Here is an 18,682-nt window from a genome sequence, read left to right on the forward strand (position 1 = left end):
GATGGCACTAGGCACGGCTGGACACCCTGGATTATCCTCTTGGAGGGGGACCATCCTGCTGCTGTCCACGTGTATTAGAACTCCAGAGGACCCCCGGCTGGGCATGTAATGGGGCTTTTGTAGTGAAGGAATGGCTGCTGGTGGAGCAAAACATCTTGGAAACGGGCACCAGCCGTGCCCATAGCACGTGGAGCAAACCCGCCCATCATCACGTTGGGGCCAGACCCAAAGCAGTTAGTCTAATTTTGGGCTTCAGTATCTCCAGGGAGATCCTAATCTTCCAGATTAATGACTACCGGGTTTATCTGCTGTTACGTCCCCTCGTATTATATCCTGGCCAGTCTCCTAGGTCCATTCTGGGTTTTTGTATGCACTCATCGGTTCTATTTTGTTTGCTTGTTTTTGAGCCTCATAGTTTGTAATGCTGTTGTTTTGTACAGTCAGTGTTCGTGTAAACAGATAATGTAGGTATAATAATAAGGCTCGAATGGGCTTACTGGGTGAGTCTGGAAAGGCTTTAGAGAGGAGGGAGCGTTTGAGGTATGGCTTGAAAGGAGAGAAGCAGGGAAGGAAGACATTCTTGACTGTGGTATAGTGCAAGAAGAAAGGGGTGCGGCATGTCCAGGCAATGGTGAGAAGTTTTGTGTAACTAGGAGTGTATAATTAGTGGGAGATAGCTTGGGAGAGGAATGTTGGAAAAGGTACCGCAGAATCATAGATAAGGTGTCTCCTGACCTATATTATACATAGAAACACAGCAGGGGACTTCCCTGGTGGTCCAGGGGTTAAGAATTGGTCTTGCAATGCAGGGGACACTGGTTTGATCCTTGGTTGGGGAACTAAGATCACACATGTTGCAGGGCAACTAAGCCTGTGCGCCGCAATTACTGAGCCCACGCGCTCTGCAGCCCGCACGCCACATCTAGAGAGGAGCCCGTGCACTGCAACAAAGAGCCCGCATGCCACAACGAAAGATCCCATGTGCCGCAACTAAGATCTGATGCAACCAATGAATAAATAAATAAATAAAAAAGAAACACAGCAGGTCGTAGGTGACCTACTCATGTTCATCATTTAAAAACCTTTTGTAATAACTACTATTCATTTTTAAATTTAATGGTACTAATACTGATAATTATATCTTCTTTCATTTGCGTGGCTTCAGATAATTTCCTCCTATCCATTGCCTGATTTTATCCTAACGTTATCTAAGTGACACAGATCTGAAAATATTATCCTAATATTTAAAGGTGAGGAAAGTGAGGTGTGGAGAGATTACGTGGTTTACTCAGTCACATGGCCACGCTTGGAGGGATGCCAGATCTTCTGATTTTCAGTTCCATATACTTGTTGGATTTATGTGGTGTGTAGATACGCGTTTTGTCCTTTTCCCCCGTTGAATTATTGTGTTTTCCTTTTCTCCATAGGACTTGGCTTTTACCCTGGAAGAGAGACAGCAGTTGAACATTCATGGATTGTTGCCACCTTGCTTCATCAGCCAGGATATCCAGGTCCTTAGAGTAATTAAGAATTTCGAGCATCTGAACTCTGATTTTGACAGGTAACATGTTCCTGAAGGTGATTTTTGTATGTCTCATAGGCAACTGTCTAGTTTATTTTTTATCAGATGAGAAAGTTTAAATATTTAGTGCTTTGGAAAGAGTAGCCAACTTCTAGGAGGATTTGCCTGTAAATACAATGATGTTTTGTAAAAAATTTACCCTCTGTAGGAACATCTGAACAAACTAAAATTTTCTAAACTATATCCTCAGAAAGACAACTTTTCTCTTGTGATAAAGTTGTTGCTATGAAGGTGAATTACCAGGAAATGCCATTCCAAACTAGATGAAAGTGGCTTTGAGTCAGACACTAAGTACGTTGTAGGTGAGAGTGCACTTTTTCATCTTCCAAGCGTGGTTCCGACACTTTTGTGAATTTAGGTCACTTACTTTGTTTAGGACCCAGTTTCCATGTTTGTACAAAGATAAAGGTAACAAAGATAAAGGTACCCTTGGGAATTAGCTAGCCCTAAGTTGAAATTCTGGCTGTATCTCACTAGAGCAAACCACTACACCACTGCCATGACCATTGCATGTGCCTTGCCCTCTGCTTTTGATGCTGCCTTTTCTTATTAAGGTGTTAGACCCATCTACACCTCAGTTTTTCCATTTGTGGGTTGAAGAGAATAATAGTTATTTGAAAATGTTGTTGCAAAGGTTAGAAGAGAGAGCTCAACCAGTACCTAGTGAGTCTTCGTATGAGTCAGGGTTCTCCAGAGAAATAGAACAGATAGGACGTGTGTGTGTGTGTGTGTGTGTGTGTGTGTGTGCGCGCGCGCGCGCACACATACACATAATGAGAGGGAGGGAGAGAGAGGGAGGGGTTTATTGATTGATTTTGATTTCAAGTGATTATGGAGACTTGGTCAGTCCTAAATCTCCAGTTGGAGCCCCAGGGAAGAGCTGCAGTTCAAGTCCGAAGGCAGTCTGCTGGCGCAATTCTTCTTTTGCTCTGGCGTTGGAGGGAAGGCCAGTCTTCGTTCTATTAAGGTTTTCAGTTGATTGGATGAGGCTCACACACATTATAGAGGGTAATCTGCTTTATTCAAAGTACGCCAATTTAAATGTGAACCTCATACAAAAACCGCCTTCAGAGAAACATCCAGAATAGTAGACCAAGTATCTGGGTGCTGTGTCCTAGCCAAGTTGACACATAAAACTAACCACTCCTTTTCAACTTGGCACCCACGCACGTTTCCTTAAACCAAACTGAATCTCTGCATAAAGACAATAGAATGTCCTACCTCTGCCTAACATGATAGAACTATCCCAGGTACAACCGAAAATATACTCTTTCCCCACAAGAGAATGTAAAGCCCTTGGTGATATTTACCTTTCTCATTGATATCTCTTGACTTTAATACTATGATGAAAAGTTAACTATACAGTTGACCCTTGGGGACTTCCCTGGTGGCACAGTGGTTAAGAATCCAGCTGCCAATGCAGGGGACACGGGTTCAAACCCTGGTCTGGGAAGATCCCACATGCCTCAGAGCAGCTAAGCCCGTGCACCACAACTACTGAGCCTGAGCTCTAGAGCCTGCGAGCCACAACTACTGAGCCCACGTGCCACAACTACTGAAGCCCGAGCACCTAGAGCCCGTGCTCCGCAACAAGAGAAGCCACCGCAACGAGAAGCCCGTGCACCACAATGAAGAGTAGCCCCTGCTCGCCGCAGCTGGAGAGAGCCTGCATGCAGCAATGAAATAAAGACCTAATGCAGCCCAAAATAAATATAAATAAATAAATATATTAAAAAAGTACAGTGGACCCTTGAACAACATGGGTTTGAACTGTGCAGGTCCACTTATATTTGGATTTTTTCGATAAATACATCCTACAGTACTACATAATCTGTAGTTGATTGAATCAAATGAGGAACTACAGATAATGGAGGGCCAACTATAAGGTTATGTGTGGATTTTTGACTATGTCGGGGTTGGCACCCCAATCTCCACATTGTTCGGGGTCAACTGTATTTAAATACTATGATATAAACTCAGTACATCTTAGGTTACATGATAAAGGGATAAGAGAGGGAAAAATATTTGTCTACATATATTTGTATATATATATTAAAAAATATATATATTTTTATACACATACACACAAACATATTCATAACAAAATAAGGAAGAATGCATGTAGTAATTACAGTCCTCATTTCTGTAACTGGTCACGTGATCGGAGCTGGTATTTATGACTACCTTCTGCCCCTACCCATTTCACGCTTCCTTTGCCTTCAGCCAGTACCTCGGCCAGTCTTGACTCCTTACCTGGTACAGTGAGGCAGATCTTTAATTCTGGAGGGTCTGGGCCGTTAGTAGTCCTGTCTGAATTGGGTTGTTGTAGTTTCCCATTGACTTTAATCATGGAGACCCCCTAATGGATCTCTTGTATTCCAGACACCCTCTTCCTTACCTCCATTATGGAGTGGGAGTCCGATTTCCCCTTGAAGTCAGGGTTGGTCACCCCAGCCAGCACGGTAACTCCCTTCTTTGCCTGTTAGTTCGGAGGCACGCGGTGCCCAAAGTGGCCAGTGGCAGTCTTAACTTCCAGTTCAGTGGAATCATTGTCTCCTGGTGGAAACATTCCTCCCTTTAGAATGAACACTTCTAGGCCAGTGGAGCATCATGTCACAGGGACAGGAAGCAGGAATTTCGCTGGCGGGTCACTGGGGGATAATGGTGAGTGGTGCCACTTCCATTTCCACCCCTGTGATTCCGGGACCTGTGAATGCTGGCTATGGGAGAAATAGAACCATATATTGGATGCGGATTCAGAGCGTGTATAACCTCCTGGAGTATCTTGCCCCAGCTTTACAAGGTGTTGTCACCTAGCTGGTGCTGTAACTGAGTCTTCAGAAGGCCATTCCACCATTCTGTCAAGCCAGCTGCTTCAGGATGGTGGGGACATGGTAAGACCAGTGGATTCCAATGAGCAAGGGCCCATTGCCTCACTTCATTTGCTGTGGAGTGAGTTCCTTGATCAGAAGTCATGCTGGGTGGAATTCAGTGGATGAGGCATTTTGTAAGTCCATGGAGGGTAGCTTTGGCAGAAGCATTGTGTGCAGGGAAGGTAAGTCTTCATACAGAGTAAGCGTCTCTTCCAGTGAGAACCAGTGCCGTTCCTTCTGTGATGGAAGCTGTCCAGTGTAATCAACCTGCCACCAGGTAGCTTGCTGATCACGCCATGGGATGGCGGCATATCAGGGGCTCAGTGTCAGTCCCTGCTGCTGGCGGATGGGACTCTCAGCAGTGTCTGTGGCCAGGTCCGCCTTGGTGCGTGGAAATCCCTGTTGCTGAGCCCATGGGTACCCTCCATCCCTGCCGTAGCCACTTCTTTTATGAGCCTATAAGTGATGACGGGGCAGCTGAGGACAGAGGCTGACTCAGTTTATTCAACATGTATATTTGCTTCTTAAATTCCTTCACCATCCCTTTCACGTATTTCTTAAGTCCTTCCTTCAGCCGCTTCCATTTTTACTCTATATTCTTTTCCTGGGCCATTTTATCAGCTGCCTCCTCGGAGCTAGTGATTTTCATGTTTTTATCACAGACTGTCCCTCAAAGATTTTTGTTTAATTAATTAATTTATTTATTTATTTATTTTTGGGTGTGTTGGGTCTTTGCTGCTGCGCGCGGGCTTTCTCTAGTTGTGGTGAGCAGGGGCTACTCTTCGTTGCGGTGCTCGGGCTTCTCATTGCGGTGGCTTCTCTTGTTGCGGAGCACGAGCTCTAGGTGCGTGGGCTTCAGTCGTTGTGGCTTGCGGGCTCTAGATCACAGGCTCAGTAGTTGTGGCGCATGGGTTTAGTTGCCCCATGGCATGTGGGATCTTCCTGGACCAGGGATTGAACCCATGTCCTCTGCATTGGCAGGCGGGTTCTTAACCACTGTGCCACCAGGGAAGTCCCTGTCCCTCAAATATTTATTGAGCATCAACTCAGTGTTAGGTGCTCTTTGAGATATTGGGATTGTAGACAATGATCTCTGCCCTCACAGAACTTACCTAAATTATTTTTAAAAAAATATTAAAAAAAAGAAGTAAATAATAAAATAATAAGTAAATTATTTAATATGCTAGAAAGTGACAAGTGCTAATAAAAAGAAAAGGTAGAGCAGGGTACGAGGGATGAGAATGCTGGGGAGCGAGTGGGTAGGGTCAATTTGTATTGTCAGGATGGACTTCATAGAGAGGATAGGTTATGAGCAAGTAATGAGAGGCAGTGAGGAGGTTAGCCATGAGGAAGTCTGAGGAACAGTGCTCTTTAGCTGGTAGATTCAGGGACCAGCAGGGAGACCTGCGTCTGGAGCAGGATGGGTGAGGGGAAGAATGGTAGGTCGGGAGAGCAGATTAATGAGGTCACGGAGGACAGATTATATAAAGACAGATTGTGGAGGCCACTGACGGACTTCTGCTGTTACTCCGAGTGAAAGGGGGAGCTGTTCAGGGTTTTGAGCAGAAGGTCAACGTGGTCAGAGCTATATTTCCAGAAGACTTGCTGCAGCGTTGAGAATAGGATGTAAGCCGGAAGAGTATTTAGGAGACTCCTACAGGCAAGAGATGATGGTGATTTAGATCCAGGGTGGTAGCAATGGAGGTGTTCAGGTTGGGATATATCTTGAAGCAAGGCCAACATAATCTCTTAATATAATATAATATATTAGAGATGAGTGTTAGAGACCTTCCAGAGAAGAGGAGAAAATAGCAAAGAAACAGAAAAGGCATGATCAGTGAAATAGGAAAACCAGAGAATCTGCTGACCTGGAATTCAGGTAAAGAGAGTGTATGGAGCTCTAGGGAACGCCACTTGTGTCAGATGTCCTGACAAGTAAACTAAGATAAGGTCTGAGGATTGATCATTGATTTGGCATTGATGAGTTCCGCATGGTGAGATCAGTGTTTAGCATGTCTAAGAGTCATCATCTTCTTCCCAGTTGTTAATTTTTGGGGTTGAAATAACTCATCTATTTGCCAGGCATTAGAATCCTTGTGTCTCTGACTCCAAATTCTGTGCATTTTCAACTATTCCAGGGAACGAGAACCTCCCCCCCCAAAAAAAAAGCTGGTAAGGCTATTAAGGACAATTTTGGAAGATTCTTTTAAGTTGCACCAGGCAGTTTGAGTTTTATTCTATAAACCATTGAAGGTTGCCAGTAATATGATAAGGTTGATATTTAGACATCCTCTAGAAAGAAAACTGCCTCTAGAAAGAAAAAGACCATTTGATATAAGTAAAAAGTCCCTTGAACTTGCTTACCTTAGTAATTTTTAGGGTCAGTGCTACATTCCTTACTCATTTTCTGCTTGTCATTTCCCTTGGCCATTCAGTACTGCAAGGTAAAGTCTTTCTATTTACTTAACGTTTATGTCTACAGTGGTGTTTTCATTTGTCTTTGATTTGAAAATAGGGACAAAGTCTTTTCAAATATTAAATAAAACTGCTATTTCAGCACTGATTTTTTTTTTTTTTGGCTGCTTTGGGTCTTCCTTGCTGCATGCCGGATTTCTCTAGTTGTGGAGAGTGGGGGCTACTCTTGGTTGCGGTGCGCGGGCTTCTCATTGCGGTGGCTTCTCCTGTTGCGGAGCATGGGCCCTAGGCACGCAGGCTTCAGTAGTTGTGGCACACGGGCTCAGTAGTTGTGGCTTGCGGGCTCTAGAGCGCAGGCTCAGTAGTTGTGGCGCATGGGCTTAGTTGCTCCGCGGCATGTGGGATCTTTCCGGACCAGGGCTCGAACCTGTGTCCCCTGAATTGGCAGGCGGATTCTTAACCCTTGCGCCACCAGGGAAGTCCCTCAGCAGTGATATTAACATTTTGAATGACACTAGCTCAGGTTTATGGTACTTCATATTTTGAGATGATTAGGAATACTTCCAAAGTCTTTTGATCAGATGTTTTCTGTGTGACCTACTGTATACTTTGTTGAGAAATGTTTAGTTAGATTTCTAACAGCTATTGTACAACTTTGTTGGAACGTAGATCTAATTATGTCCAATTTCCACAGGTATCTTCTCTTAATGGATCTTCAAGATAGAAATGAAAAGCTCTTTTATAGAGTGCTAACGTCTGACATTGAGAAATTCATGCCTATCGTTTATACACCCACTGTGGGTCTGGCTTGCCAACAATATAGTTTAGCATTTCGGAAGCCGAGGTATGTAAACTCTTAAGTACAATTTGTGTCTTTCTTTATTTTTTTGTAAAGTGTTTGCAATAATTAAAAAGAATTATGGAATGGAATTGAAGTTTGGAAAAATCTAAAACAAACTTCATTTAAAAGAACATTTAAAAATGTAGTGTTTTATTTCTGATTTAAGATCATGGGAAAGTATTTTTTTATAAACCAATTTATGTTTCCTTTTACAGACAATAAATGAGCTTTTTTTTTTTTGGGAAAAAGTAGTTGATCATAATGAAGCTTGGCTCTGAGATGGTAATTACCACTATTATGTTTGTATTTTACAAGTTAAAACAGAGATTCCCAATTTTCCTGAAAATAAGGAGTATATTGTTTCCTAAATTCAGAGCTGGCATTAAACTGGCTCTTTTGTTGATTTCTTTTAAATGAAATTGTAATCACCTTTAAAGATGTATAAAATATATAATATAGTTTTTCTAAAACCATAGCTTTATTTATTATATCACTAAATACTTTTGCAGCAAGAAACAGTTGAAATAAGTATCAGTGCTTTTAACAGCAGCAACAATAAAGGCTCGAGTTGACTGTATTTGTGCTGCTTATTGTTCTGAATTTAAAGATAAAAAAGAAATGTTTATAAGTTTATACCACAAAAAAAGCCTATTGAAAATACTGTCATTGAAGTGACTATTTTTGAGGTAAGATCTGAAAGTTAGATTGAATATGTAGATTTCTTGAAGGTATATTGATGTAGTGATAGTATTTTGCACACTTGTGCCACATTACCTTTTGTATAAAGAAAAGAATTAGCCACATTATCCCTTGTATAAAGGGAAGAATTATATGTAGATGGTCTGTTAAATTACACTAATAGCATGTATCTATGTTGCATTTATATAATGGCTATGTTAACAGTGAATAAATTTTTTTCATAGAAAAACAAGAGTTAGAATTTAGCTGATAATTGTATTATGACAGATAATTCTTTTTTGAGTATATCAGTATTTTTTAATCTTACAAATAATACATATTCATTATTGAAAGAATGAGAAAATGCATATATACAGAAGGAAGAAATATTTTAAAAATACACAATGTCATCATAGCAGAAATTCCAATATGTACAAATACATACTGTTTTCCTTATAGAAGGGATCAAATTGTATAAACTGTTCTTTACCTTACTGTTTCTCTGAGTGACATCATAAAATATATATGTCTGTATATGTCTATAAAATATATTTCTACATAAAGACTCTTAATAAAAGTGTAAGTGTATACATCTTAGCTGTTTTAAAATGTAATTTAAGCATATTTATTGAAATTCAAAGTTTTCTATGAGATCCTGAGAAGTACTAACAACTATAAGACATGTAGAAGAGCTTAGCTCAAAGTATTTGGGTTGAAGTTGACATAGAAATCCCAATAGCAACAGTTATTTTTTTGAGCACTTACTAGGTACTAGATTTTCTACGGGCTTGGGATACATTGGTATATATGTAAATCTAAAAGCAGAAGAGACAGGGAAACAAAAAGTAATTGTCTAGAGTGTTGGGAGGCAATAAGTGTTATGGGGAAAGAAAGAGTTGAGGAGGAAAAGGGGGATGCGGAGTGTCATGTGCTTGGGGGGAGGGGCAGTAGCTGTTTTACATAGAGGGGACACTGCAGGTTTCATTGGAAGATGATATTGGAGGGTGAGAGGGGGAGATACAAGGGGGAATGTGTACCATAGGGTAGCATAGAGACAGGGTGGAGTGAGAGAGGGCTGAGTAGTAGATGAGGTCACAGATGTAGGATAAATAAGAGGGTACAGAACCTATAGCTTCTTGTCGGCTACTTTGAAGAACATTGGCTTTTACCATTAGTTAAATGGGTAGAAGAATCAGGTAGCAGGCTATTGCAGTAAACCTAGTGAGAGATAACAGTGGCTCAGATTAGGAGGGTAGCAGTGGAGTTAGGGGTAAGAGTTCAGTTTCTGGATAAAGATAAAGTCCCGAGGACTTCCTATTGGATTGGAGGCTTCCTAGAGCAGTGGTTAAAAGTATGGGCTCTGGCGTAGATGGCCTATTTTCACTTACTGGTTTTGCCACTTGTTCTAGTGTTGAATAAATTAGTTAACCTTTCTGGGCTTCAGTTTCCTCCTCTGTAACGTGGGGATAATACTACAGCCCAACATCCTTTATCTACATTTTTTAAATCCCAAACTTTGAAAACCAAAACATAAAAAAAGAAAAAATCTCATTTGGGACCAAACCTGATCGGAGCCCGTTTGGTGGCAAAATTTGAACTGAATTTATATGGGGATATTTATAGGATTTATGTGACTTAGTGTCATTTTTTTTTTCTTTAGAAGTATTAGTGTATTTGATTATGGGGAGCTTTGTCAGAAATAATCTGATAGGTGTGTAGATAGATGGAGATAGATAGGTAGATAGATAAGAAGGAAGGAGAGGAGAGGGAGAGGAAAGGGGAGAGATGGGGCGAGATGTAGCAGGGCATTCATAGCAAAATGCTCACTAATGTTGATTCTAGGTGACATTTTCATGGTTAGTCTATCAACTTTTCTGCCATATTTGAAATTTAAGGAATACTTTACTAACAGAGAGAAAGTAAAATTTCCACAAGTGTTTCTAACTGATCTCTTTATGGCAGTTTTCTGTCATGTTGATTTTTTTTGTCATGTTGATTTTTTTTTTTTTTTTTTTTTTTAAACATCTTTATTGGAGCATAATTGCTTTACAATGGTATGTTAGTTTCAGCTTCACAACAAAATGAATCAGTTATATATATACATATGTTCCCATATCTCTTCCCGCTTGCGTCACCCTCCCTCCCACCCTCCCTATCCCACCCCTCCAGGCGGTCACAAAGCACCGAGCTGATCTCCCTGTGCTATGCGGCTGCTTCCCACTAGCTATCTACCTTACGTTTGGTAGTGTATACATGTCCATGCCTCTTTATTGCTTTGTCACCGTTTACCCTTCCCCCTCCCCATAGCCTCAAGTCCATTCTCTAGTAAGTCTGTGTCTTTATTCCTGTTTCACCCCTAGGTTTTTCATGACATTTTTTTTTTCTTAAATTCCATATATATGTGTTAGCATACGGGTCTCTTGTAGACAGCAAATATATGGGTCTTGTTTTTGTATCCATTCAGCCAATCTGTGTCTTTTGGTGGGAGCATTTAGTCCATTTACATTTAAGGTAATTATCGATATGTGTGTTCCCATTCCCATTTTCTTAATTGTTTTGGGTTTGTTATTGTAGGTCTTTTCCTTCTTTTGTGTTTCTTGCCTAGAGAAGTTCCTTTAGCAGTTGTTGTAGAGCTGGTTTGGTGGTGCTGAACTCTCTCAGCTTTTGCTTGTCTCTAAAGGTTTTAATTTCTCCATCAAATCTGAATGAGATCCTTGCTGGGTAGAGTAATCTTGGTTGCAGGTTTTTCTCCTTCAACACTTTCAATATGTCCTGCCACTCCCTTCTGGCTTGCAGAGTTTCTGCTGAAAGATCAGCTGTTAACCTTATGGGGATTCCCTTGTGTGTTATTTGTTGTTTTTCCCTTGCTGCTTTTAATATGTTTTCTTTGTATTTAATTTTTGACAGTTTGATTAATATGTGTCTTGGCGTATTTCTCCTTGGATTTATCCTGTATGGGACTCTCTGTGCTTCCTGGACTTGATTAACTATTTCCTTTCCCATATTAGGGAAGTTTTCAACTATAATCTCTTCAAATATTTTCTCAGTCCCTTTCTTTTTCTCTTCTTCTTCTGGAACCCCTATAATTCGAATGTTGGTACGTTTAATGTTGTCCCAGAGGTCTCTGAGACTGTCCTCAGTTCTTTTCATTCTTTTTTCTTTATTCTGCTCTGCAGTAGTTATTTCCACTATTTTATCTTCCAGGTCACTTATCCGTTCTTCTGCCTCAGTTATTCTGCTATTGATCCCATCTAGAGTACTTTTAATTTCATTTATTGTGTTGTTCATCGTTGCTTGTTTCATCTTTAGTTCTTCTAGGTCCTTGTTAACTGATTCTTGCATTTTGTCCATTCTATTGTCCATTCTATCTCCAAGATTTCGGATCAACCTTACTATCATTATTTTGAATTCTTTTTCAGGTAGACTGCCTATTTCCTCTTCATTTGTTAGGTCTGATGGGTTTTTATCTTGCTCCTTCATCTGTGGTGTGTTTTTCTGTCTTTTCATTTTGCTTATCTTACTGTGTTTGGGGTCTCCTTTTTTGCAGGCTGAAGGTTCGTAGTTCCTGTTGTTTTTTGTGTCTGTCCCCAGTGGCTAAGGTTGGTTCAGTGGGTTGTGTAGGCTTCCTGGTGGAGGGTACTAGTGCCTGTGTTCTGGTGGATGAGGCTAGATCTTGTCTTTCTGGTGGGCAGGTCCACGTCTGGTGGTGTGTTTTGGGGTGTCTGTAGACTTATTATGATTTTGGGCAGCCTCTCTGCTAATGGGTGGGGTTGTGTTCCTGTCTTGCTAGTTGTTTGGCATAGGATGTCCAGCACTGTAGCTTGCTGGTCGTTGAGTGAAGCTGGGTGCTGGCGTTGAGATGGAGATCTCTCAGAAATTTTTGCTGTTTGATATTATGTGCAGCTGGGAGGTCTCTTGTGGATCAGTGTCCTGAAGTTGGCTCTCCCACCTCAGAGGCACAGCACTGACTCCTGGCTGCAGCACCAAGAGCCTTTCATCCACACGGCTCCTTAATTTGGGATGATTGGTTGTCTATTCAGGTATTCCTCAGATGCAGGGTATATCAAGTTGATTGTGGAGCTTTAATCCGCTGCTTCTGATGCTGCTGGGAGAGATTTCCCTTTCTCTTCTTTGTTCTCACAGCTCCCAGGGGCTCAGCTTTGGATTTAGCCCCGCCTGTGCGTGTAGGTCGCCGGAGGGCGTCTGTTCTTTGCTCAGACAGGACGGGGTTAAAGGAGCCACTGATTCGGAGGCTCTGGCTCACTCAGGCCCGGGGGTAGGGAGGGGCACGGAGTGTGGGGCGGCCCTGCGGCGGCAGAGGCCCGGCGAGACGTTGCAGCCTGAGGCGCGCCTGTGCGTTCTCCCGGGGGAGTTGTCCCTGGATCCCGGGACCCTGGCAGTGGCGGGCTGCACAGGTTCCCCGGAAGGGCGTGTGGCTAGTGACGTGTGTTCGCACACAGGCCTCCCGGTGGCGGCAGCAGCAGCGGCCCTAGCGTCTCATGTCTGTCTCTGGGCTCCGCACTTTTAGCCGCGGCTCGCGCCCGTCCCTGGAGCTCTCTCAAGCAGCGTTCTTAATCCCCTCTCCTCGTGCACCAGGAAACAAAGAGGGACGTAAAAGTCTCTTGCCTCTTCGGCAGTTCCAGACTTCTCCCCGGACTCTCTCCCGGCCAGCCGCGGTGCACTAACGCCCTGCAGGCTGTGTTCACGCCGCCAACCTCAGTCCTCTCCCGGCGCTCCGACAAAAGCCGGAGCCTCAGCTCCCAGTCCCGCCCGCCCCGGCGGGTGAGCAGACAAGCCTCTCGGCTGGCGAGTTCCGGTCGGCCCGATCCTCTGCGCTGGAATCTGTCCGCTTTGTCCTCCGCACCCCTGTTGCTGTGCTCTCCTCCGCGGCTCCCAAGCTCCCCCACTCCGCCTCCCGAAGCCTCCACCCGCGAAGGGGCTTCCTAGTGTGTGGACACTTTTCCTCCTTCACAGCTCTCTCCCGCTGGTGCAGGACCCGTCCCTATCCTTTTGTCTCTGTTTAGTTTTTTCTTTTGTCCTACCCAGGTACGTGGGGGGTTTCTTGCCTTTTGGGAGGTCTGAGGTCTTCTGCCAGCGTTCAGTAGATGCTCTGTAGGAGTTGTTCCATGCGTAGATGTATTTCTGGTGTATCTGTGGGGAGGAACGTGATCTCCGCGTCTTACTCTTCCGCCATCTTCCCGGAAGACTCTGTCATGTTGATTTTTAATGTGTATATTTTGTTAAACTTCTGGTGATTTTGAAGTTCTTTTTTATTGAGATAATATTTGACATGCAATGTTATGTCATCAGGGAGGACGTCTGTGGTTGTGATATCCCTCCTGTTTGTCGGCCGCCAGCCCGGGCGTGTGGGTCCTGAGTAGACCGCGTCTCCACCTCTTCTACCCATCTCATTGTGGCTCCTTCTTTATATATCTTTATAGTTGGGGATAATCTTTTCTGCTAGTCTTCAGGTTGTTCTCATAGACAGTTACTCTGTAAGTGGTTGTCATTTATTTTGGTGTGCCTGTGAAGGAGGTGACTTTAGAATCATCCTACTCCATCATCTTGATCTTGCCCCCCCCTTAATTCTTTTTTTTTTTTTTTGCGGTACGCGGGCCTCTCACTGTTGTGGCCTCTCCCGTTGCAGAGCACAGGCTCCGGACGCGCAGGCCCGGCGGCCATGGCTCACGGGCCCAGCCACTCCGCGGCATGTGGGATCTTCCCGGATCGGGGCACGAACCCATGTCCCCTGCATCAGCAGGCGGACTCTCAACCACTGCGCCACCAGGGAACCCCCCCACCCCTTAATTCTTTAGTAGAATAATTCTCATGGGTTCTCCCATGATTATAAAAAAAGAAGCCTGTTTGAAAATGTGTTATGTGACATATATCTAGATATTATATTTAATTAGAAAGGAAATTGTGATTGTGTTCGAATAATGATGGCTCTTTCAGGCATCAGTTAGCCTCTAGACTATTTTTTTTTTAAGCCAAAATTGACAAATGTCTTTTCAGCCTTTCCTACTGCAACAGTAGGTATTCAAAGACATTTAGAAACTAAACAGGAGGATTATACCTCTTGCTATATTTACTTTGTGGGTTTGGTGGTAGCAATTAGGAACATAATTAGTGAAAATTAAGGGTTAATAGTACAGGTACTGAGCTTAGTACAGTTGCAAATAGGTATATCTTTTGATCTCATACTTTTTTATATATCTTAATGACATACTTTCCTATGGCTAGATATTATTTTTCATTTTGAATATGGCATTAAAATCTGGCTAGGCATCCAAAAATAAATTCTTATATGAATAACTCTACTTGTAACATTTTTTTCTTGAGGTATGATGCTGGAATATTCATTTGTTGGTGTTGTGTGGAATTTCTTTTCTCTTTGGCATAGATACATTGTGTGGGGTTTTTCAACATGTCGGGGATAATGATTTTTAAGAATGTTGTTGAGTTTGCTTAGATTATCTTGTTCCCATAACATTCAATTCTTGCAGAATTTTCGGTATTTGGTAGTGCGTTATGCTTATGTCAACACATCTAATTGTGGCTAATTTGTAGATGATAGAGGTGTGATTGGTGGAAGCTGAAGACAAGTTCTTTTTTATATTTTTGCAGAATGCTGATCCTACTGTGTTACTTAAATTACTTGTATTCTGTGAAACTGTTCTTAAAGAAAAGTTTTGTGCAAATTGATAATGCAGGTTTATGTAAAGGACAGCTAAAGCAGATTTATGTAATTTCTTTGGAAATATTTCTGCCTGCTATATTTTACACTGCATTTTCCAGGAATCATCTCCTTCTCCTGTAAGTTCTTATCAGCTACATTACCACTTCACCATGCCTTTGGCAGTTAATCATGTTCCTGTTTTTGGTATTTTGAATGTTCTATCAGGTACTCTTGGTCTCTTTTCTTTTTTAATTTAATTTATTTCAGTTTTTAAATTGAGGTATAATCGACATATTAGTTCCAGGTATATAACGTAACGATTCGATATTTGTACATATTGTGAAATTATCACCACAAGTCTAGTGAACATCCATCACCATACATAGTTACAAAAGAACTTTTTTCTCGTGATGAGAACTATTAAGATATACTCTCTGAGCAACTTTCAAGTATGTAAAGCAGTATTATTAACTATAATTGCCATGCTGTATATTACATCCCCAGGACTTATTTATTTTATAACTAGAAGTTCATAACTTTTGACCTTCATTCACTTCTCCCCGTCCCCCTCCCCCTACTTCTGGCAACCAACAGTCTGTTGAATCTACAAGCTTAGTTTTTCTTTCCCCTCTTGGTTTCTTTTGTTGTCATTTTACTATTCATTTAGTTACAACTAGACTGTAAGCATCTAGAGAGAAAGGATCATATTTTAGAATTTATTCCTGTATTTCCCATGCTGTTTTAAGTTTAGTGTCTGGTTGGTGCTGAATGAATGTATGTTGTTTGCTACCTTACAGAAATAGTAACTTAATATTCCTTTATTCATCTCCTCACGAAGAAAAACGTAAAGTATTGGTATGATCTTTGTATCTCCTACTGTTTTAAGCTTACTGTTTTAACAGGTAAATTCTCATAAATAATAGATCCGAAAGAAATTAGCTTCATTCCAAGGAATCAGGTTGTGAGGAAGTAAAGTTCTGATTAAATATAGACCATACAACTTTAAACACATAATTACACTCCTTTCAACTACTCATCTCTATACAGTACATCACTGATACAATTTTGGCAAAAAGGATGAGCTAATACAACAGTTTGTTGGTGATAGTTTTTTTAAAAAAGCATTTGCAAAGTCTTTTCTGACTAGTACCATTAATTGGTTTGCCAACACTTAGGTGAGAAAAACCATTCAGTGCTCAATTTAATTGGAGAACCAGAGTTAACTAAAATTAAACAGGATTCTTTATTGTAAAATTTCTCAGAATAATATGTATTTTGAAAGTTTTATTGGTTGAGGAGAATTAGATTTAATATAGATAATATAGTTAACATAATTTTGGCACAAAGTAGTTTTTCCCAAGTAGTGGTTATTACAACTGGTACCATTATAACTCCTGGATTTCTGGATGACTAAAGGAATGATGGTGTCATTCACTGAGTTTCAAAATAATTGAATATGTTTATGAGAGATATAGAAAGTTCTTTTGGGGACATGTTGAGTGTTTTTTTTTTTTCTCGGGCGTTTTATTTTATTCTTTATTGAAGTATAAAGAATAAAATAACACATTGATTTACAATGTGTTAGTTTATATGCAGAAATATATATATACATATATATTCTTTTTCATATTCTTTTCCATTACGGTTTATTACAGGATATTGAATATAGTTCCCTGTGTTGTACAGTAGGACCTTGTTTATTTTACATATAGTAGTTTGTGTTTGTTAATCCCAAATTCCTAATTTATCCCTCCCCCCTTCCCCTTTGGTAACCATAACTTTGTTTTCTATGTCTGTGATTCTGTTTCTGTTTTGTAAATAAGTTCGTTTGTATCATATTAGATTCCACATATAAGTGATATCATATTATATTTGTCTTTCTCTTTCTGACTTACTTTACTTAGTACGATAATCTCTAGGTCCATCCATGTTGCTGCAGGTGGCATTATTTCATTCTTTGTTATGGCCGAGTGATATTCCATTGTGTGTGTGTGTGTGTGTGTGTGTGTGTGTGTGTGTGTGTGTGTATATATATCCCACATTTTCTTTATCCATTCATCTGTCGATGGACATTTAGGTTGCTTCCATGTCCTGACTATTGTAAACAGTGCTGTGAACGTTGGCCTGCAGGTATCTTTTAAAATTATAGTTTTGTCCAGATATAAGCCAAGGAGTGGGATTACAGGATCGTATGGCAACTCTATTTTTAGTTTTTTAAGGAACCTCCATACTGTTTTCCATAGTGGCTGCACCAATTTACATTCCCACCAACAGTGCAGGAGGGTTCCCTTTTCTTCATACTGTCTCCAGCATTTATTGTTTTACATTTTAATGATGGCTGTTCTGAACAGTGTGAGGTGATACCTCATTGTAGTTTAAATTTGCATTTCTCTAATAATCAGTGACGTTGAGCATCTTTTCTTGTGCCTGTTAGCCATCTGAAGGGACATGTTGAATTTTAAATGTTTTTGGAACTTGCAAATTGAGGGGGAAGTCTAATAGGCAATTAAATGTATGGACCTGGAACTTAATGTATTTAAGGATCCTAGTATTTTAACTCAAACATTACATATGCTACATAAAAGGTACATGTTTTGATTTTGGTAATGATGAAGATTATTAACAAGACTAACTGTCAAAGAGAGTCAGTAAGATGCGGTTTTTTGCTTATTTTTTCCCAGAAAATTCTTAGAGAAATGCATGGAAGGAAATACTAAGATGAACCAAAACAAAATACTAAGATAGTTTTTCTACACTTATTGTTTATTTGTATACATATTTCCTTTGGAATTCTAAAAAGGACTTGAAGTACAGTATTTGTTATTTAATTGCGAGGACCAAGCTTTCTTTATTACCTCATGTGCAATTTCATATGAGAATGTCTACCTAGTAATATAGAAATGGTCGTAAACATGACCATGATTAGACCATGATTATTGTAATGGAAATATATAGTTTACCCAGAAGGGCCAAAGTTCAGTTTTGTAGTCTTATAGGGTGAGGGTGTCGGTTTTAATTGATATTTGGTTTATGAAAGAGCAGTTAAAAAAAAGCTTAAAAGGAATAAATGTAAAAAGAAACCTTCCCAAAGCTAATACTCCTTTAACCCAAGAATGTCCTCATTATACACTGCAGATTATAATTAGAATAGCTATCAAATGAATAGTTAATAGGATGAACACTTTCATATTGTATCCTGTTTTATAAATTTTCACATTTTAAATCTATCTGGTTTTCTTAAACAGTCTTTTTTTATATGTACTATACAGGTATATGATAGAGAGTTTACTTTATTAGGCTATAAATATTTCAATAACTCAGTAATTAATTATAAATAACAACAGTTTAAGTTGCTTATGGAAAAGAAACATGATTTCACAGCCAGTTTTTTTTGTTTTTTTATATCATTTTTTTTTACATCTTTATTAGAGTATAATTGCTTCACAATGGTGTGTTAGTTTCTGCTTTATAACAAAGTGAATCAGTTATACATATACATATGTTCCCATATCTCTTCCCTCTTGCGTCTCCCTCCCTCCCACCCTACCTATCCCACCCCTCCAGGCGGTCACAAAGCACCGAGCTGATCTCCCTGTGCTATGCGGCTGCTTCCC

At 40.7% G+C, this 18,682-nt stretch overlaps 1 protein-coding gene across 2 annotated transcripts in view; it reads left to right on the plus strand.

Annotated features, from left to right (window-relative positions):
* Window positions 1-18,682, plus strand: part of ME1 (malic enzyme 1) — a 195,040-nt gene that overhangs the window by 28,563 nt on the left and 147,795 nt on the right. For both annotated transcript variants that reach the window (XM_067702679.1, XM_067702680.1), the window contains exons 2-3: window positions 1,428-1,561; window positions 7,565-7,714. In XM_067702679.1, coding sequence (XP_067558780.1) covers window positions 1,428-1,561; window positions 7,565-7,714 — 284 coding nt within the window. The remainder of the gene's footprint in view (window positions 1-1,427; window positions 1,562-7,564; window positions 7,715-18,682) is intronic.

The sequence above is a fragment of the Pseudorca crassidens genome, chromosome 13 (genome assembly GCF_039906515.1).
Source record: "Pseudorca crassidens isolate mPseCra1 chromosome 13, mPseCra1.hap1, whole genome shotgun sequence".
Lineage (NCBI taxonomy): Eukaryota > Metazoa > Chordata > Mammalia > Artiodactyla > Delphinidae > Pseudorca > Pseudorca crassidens.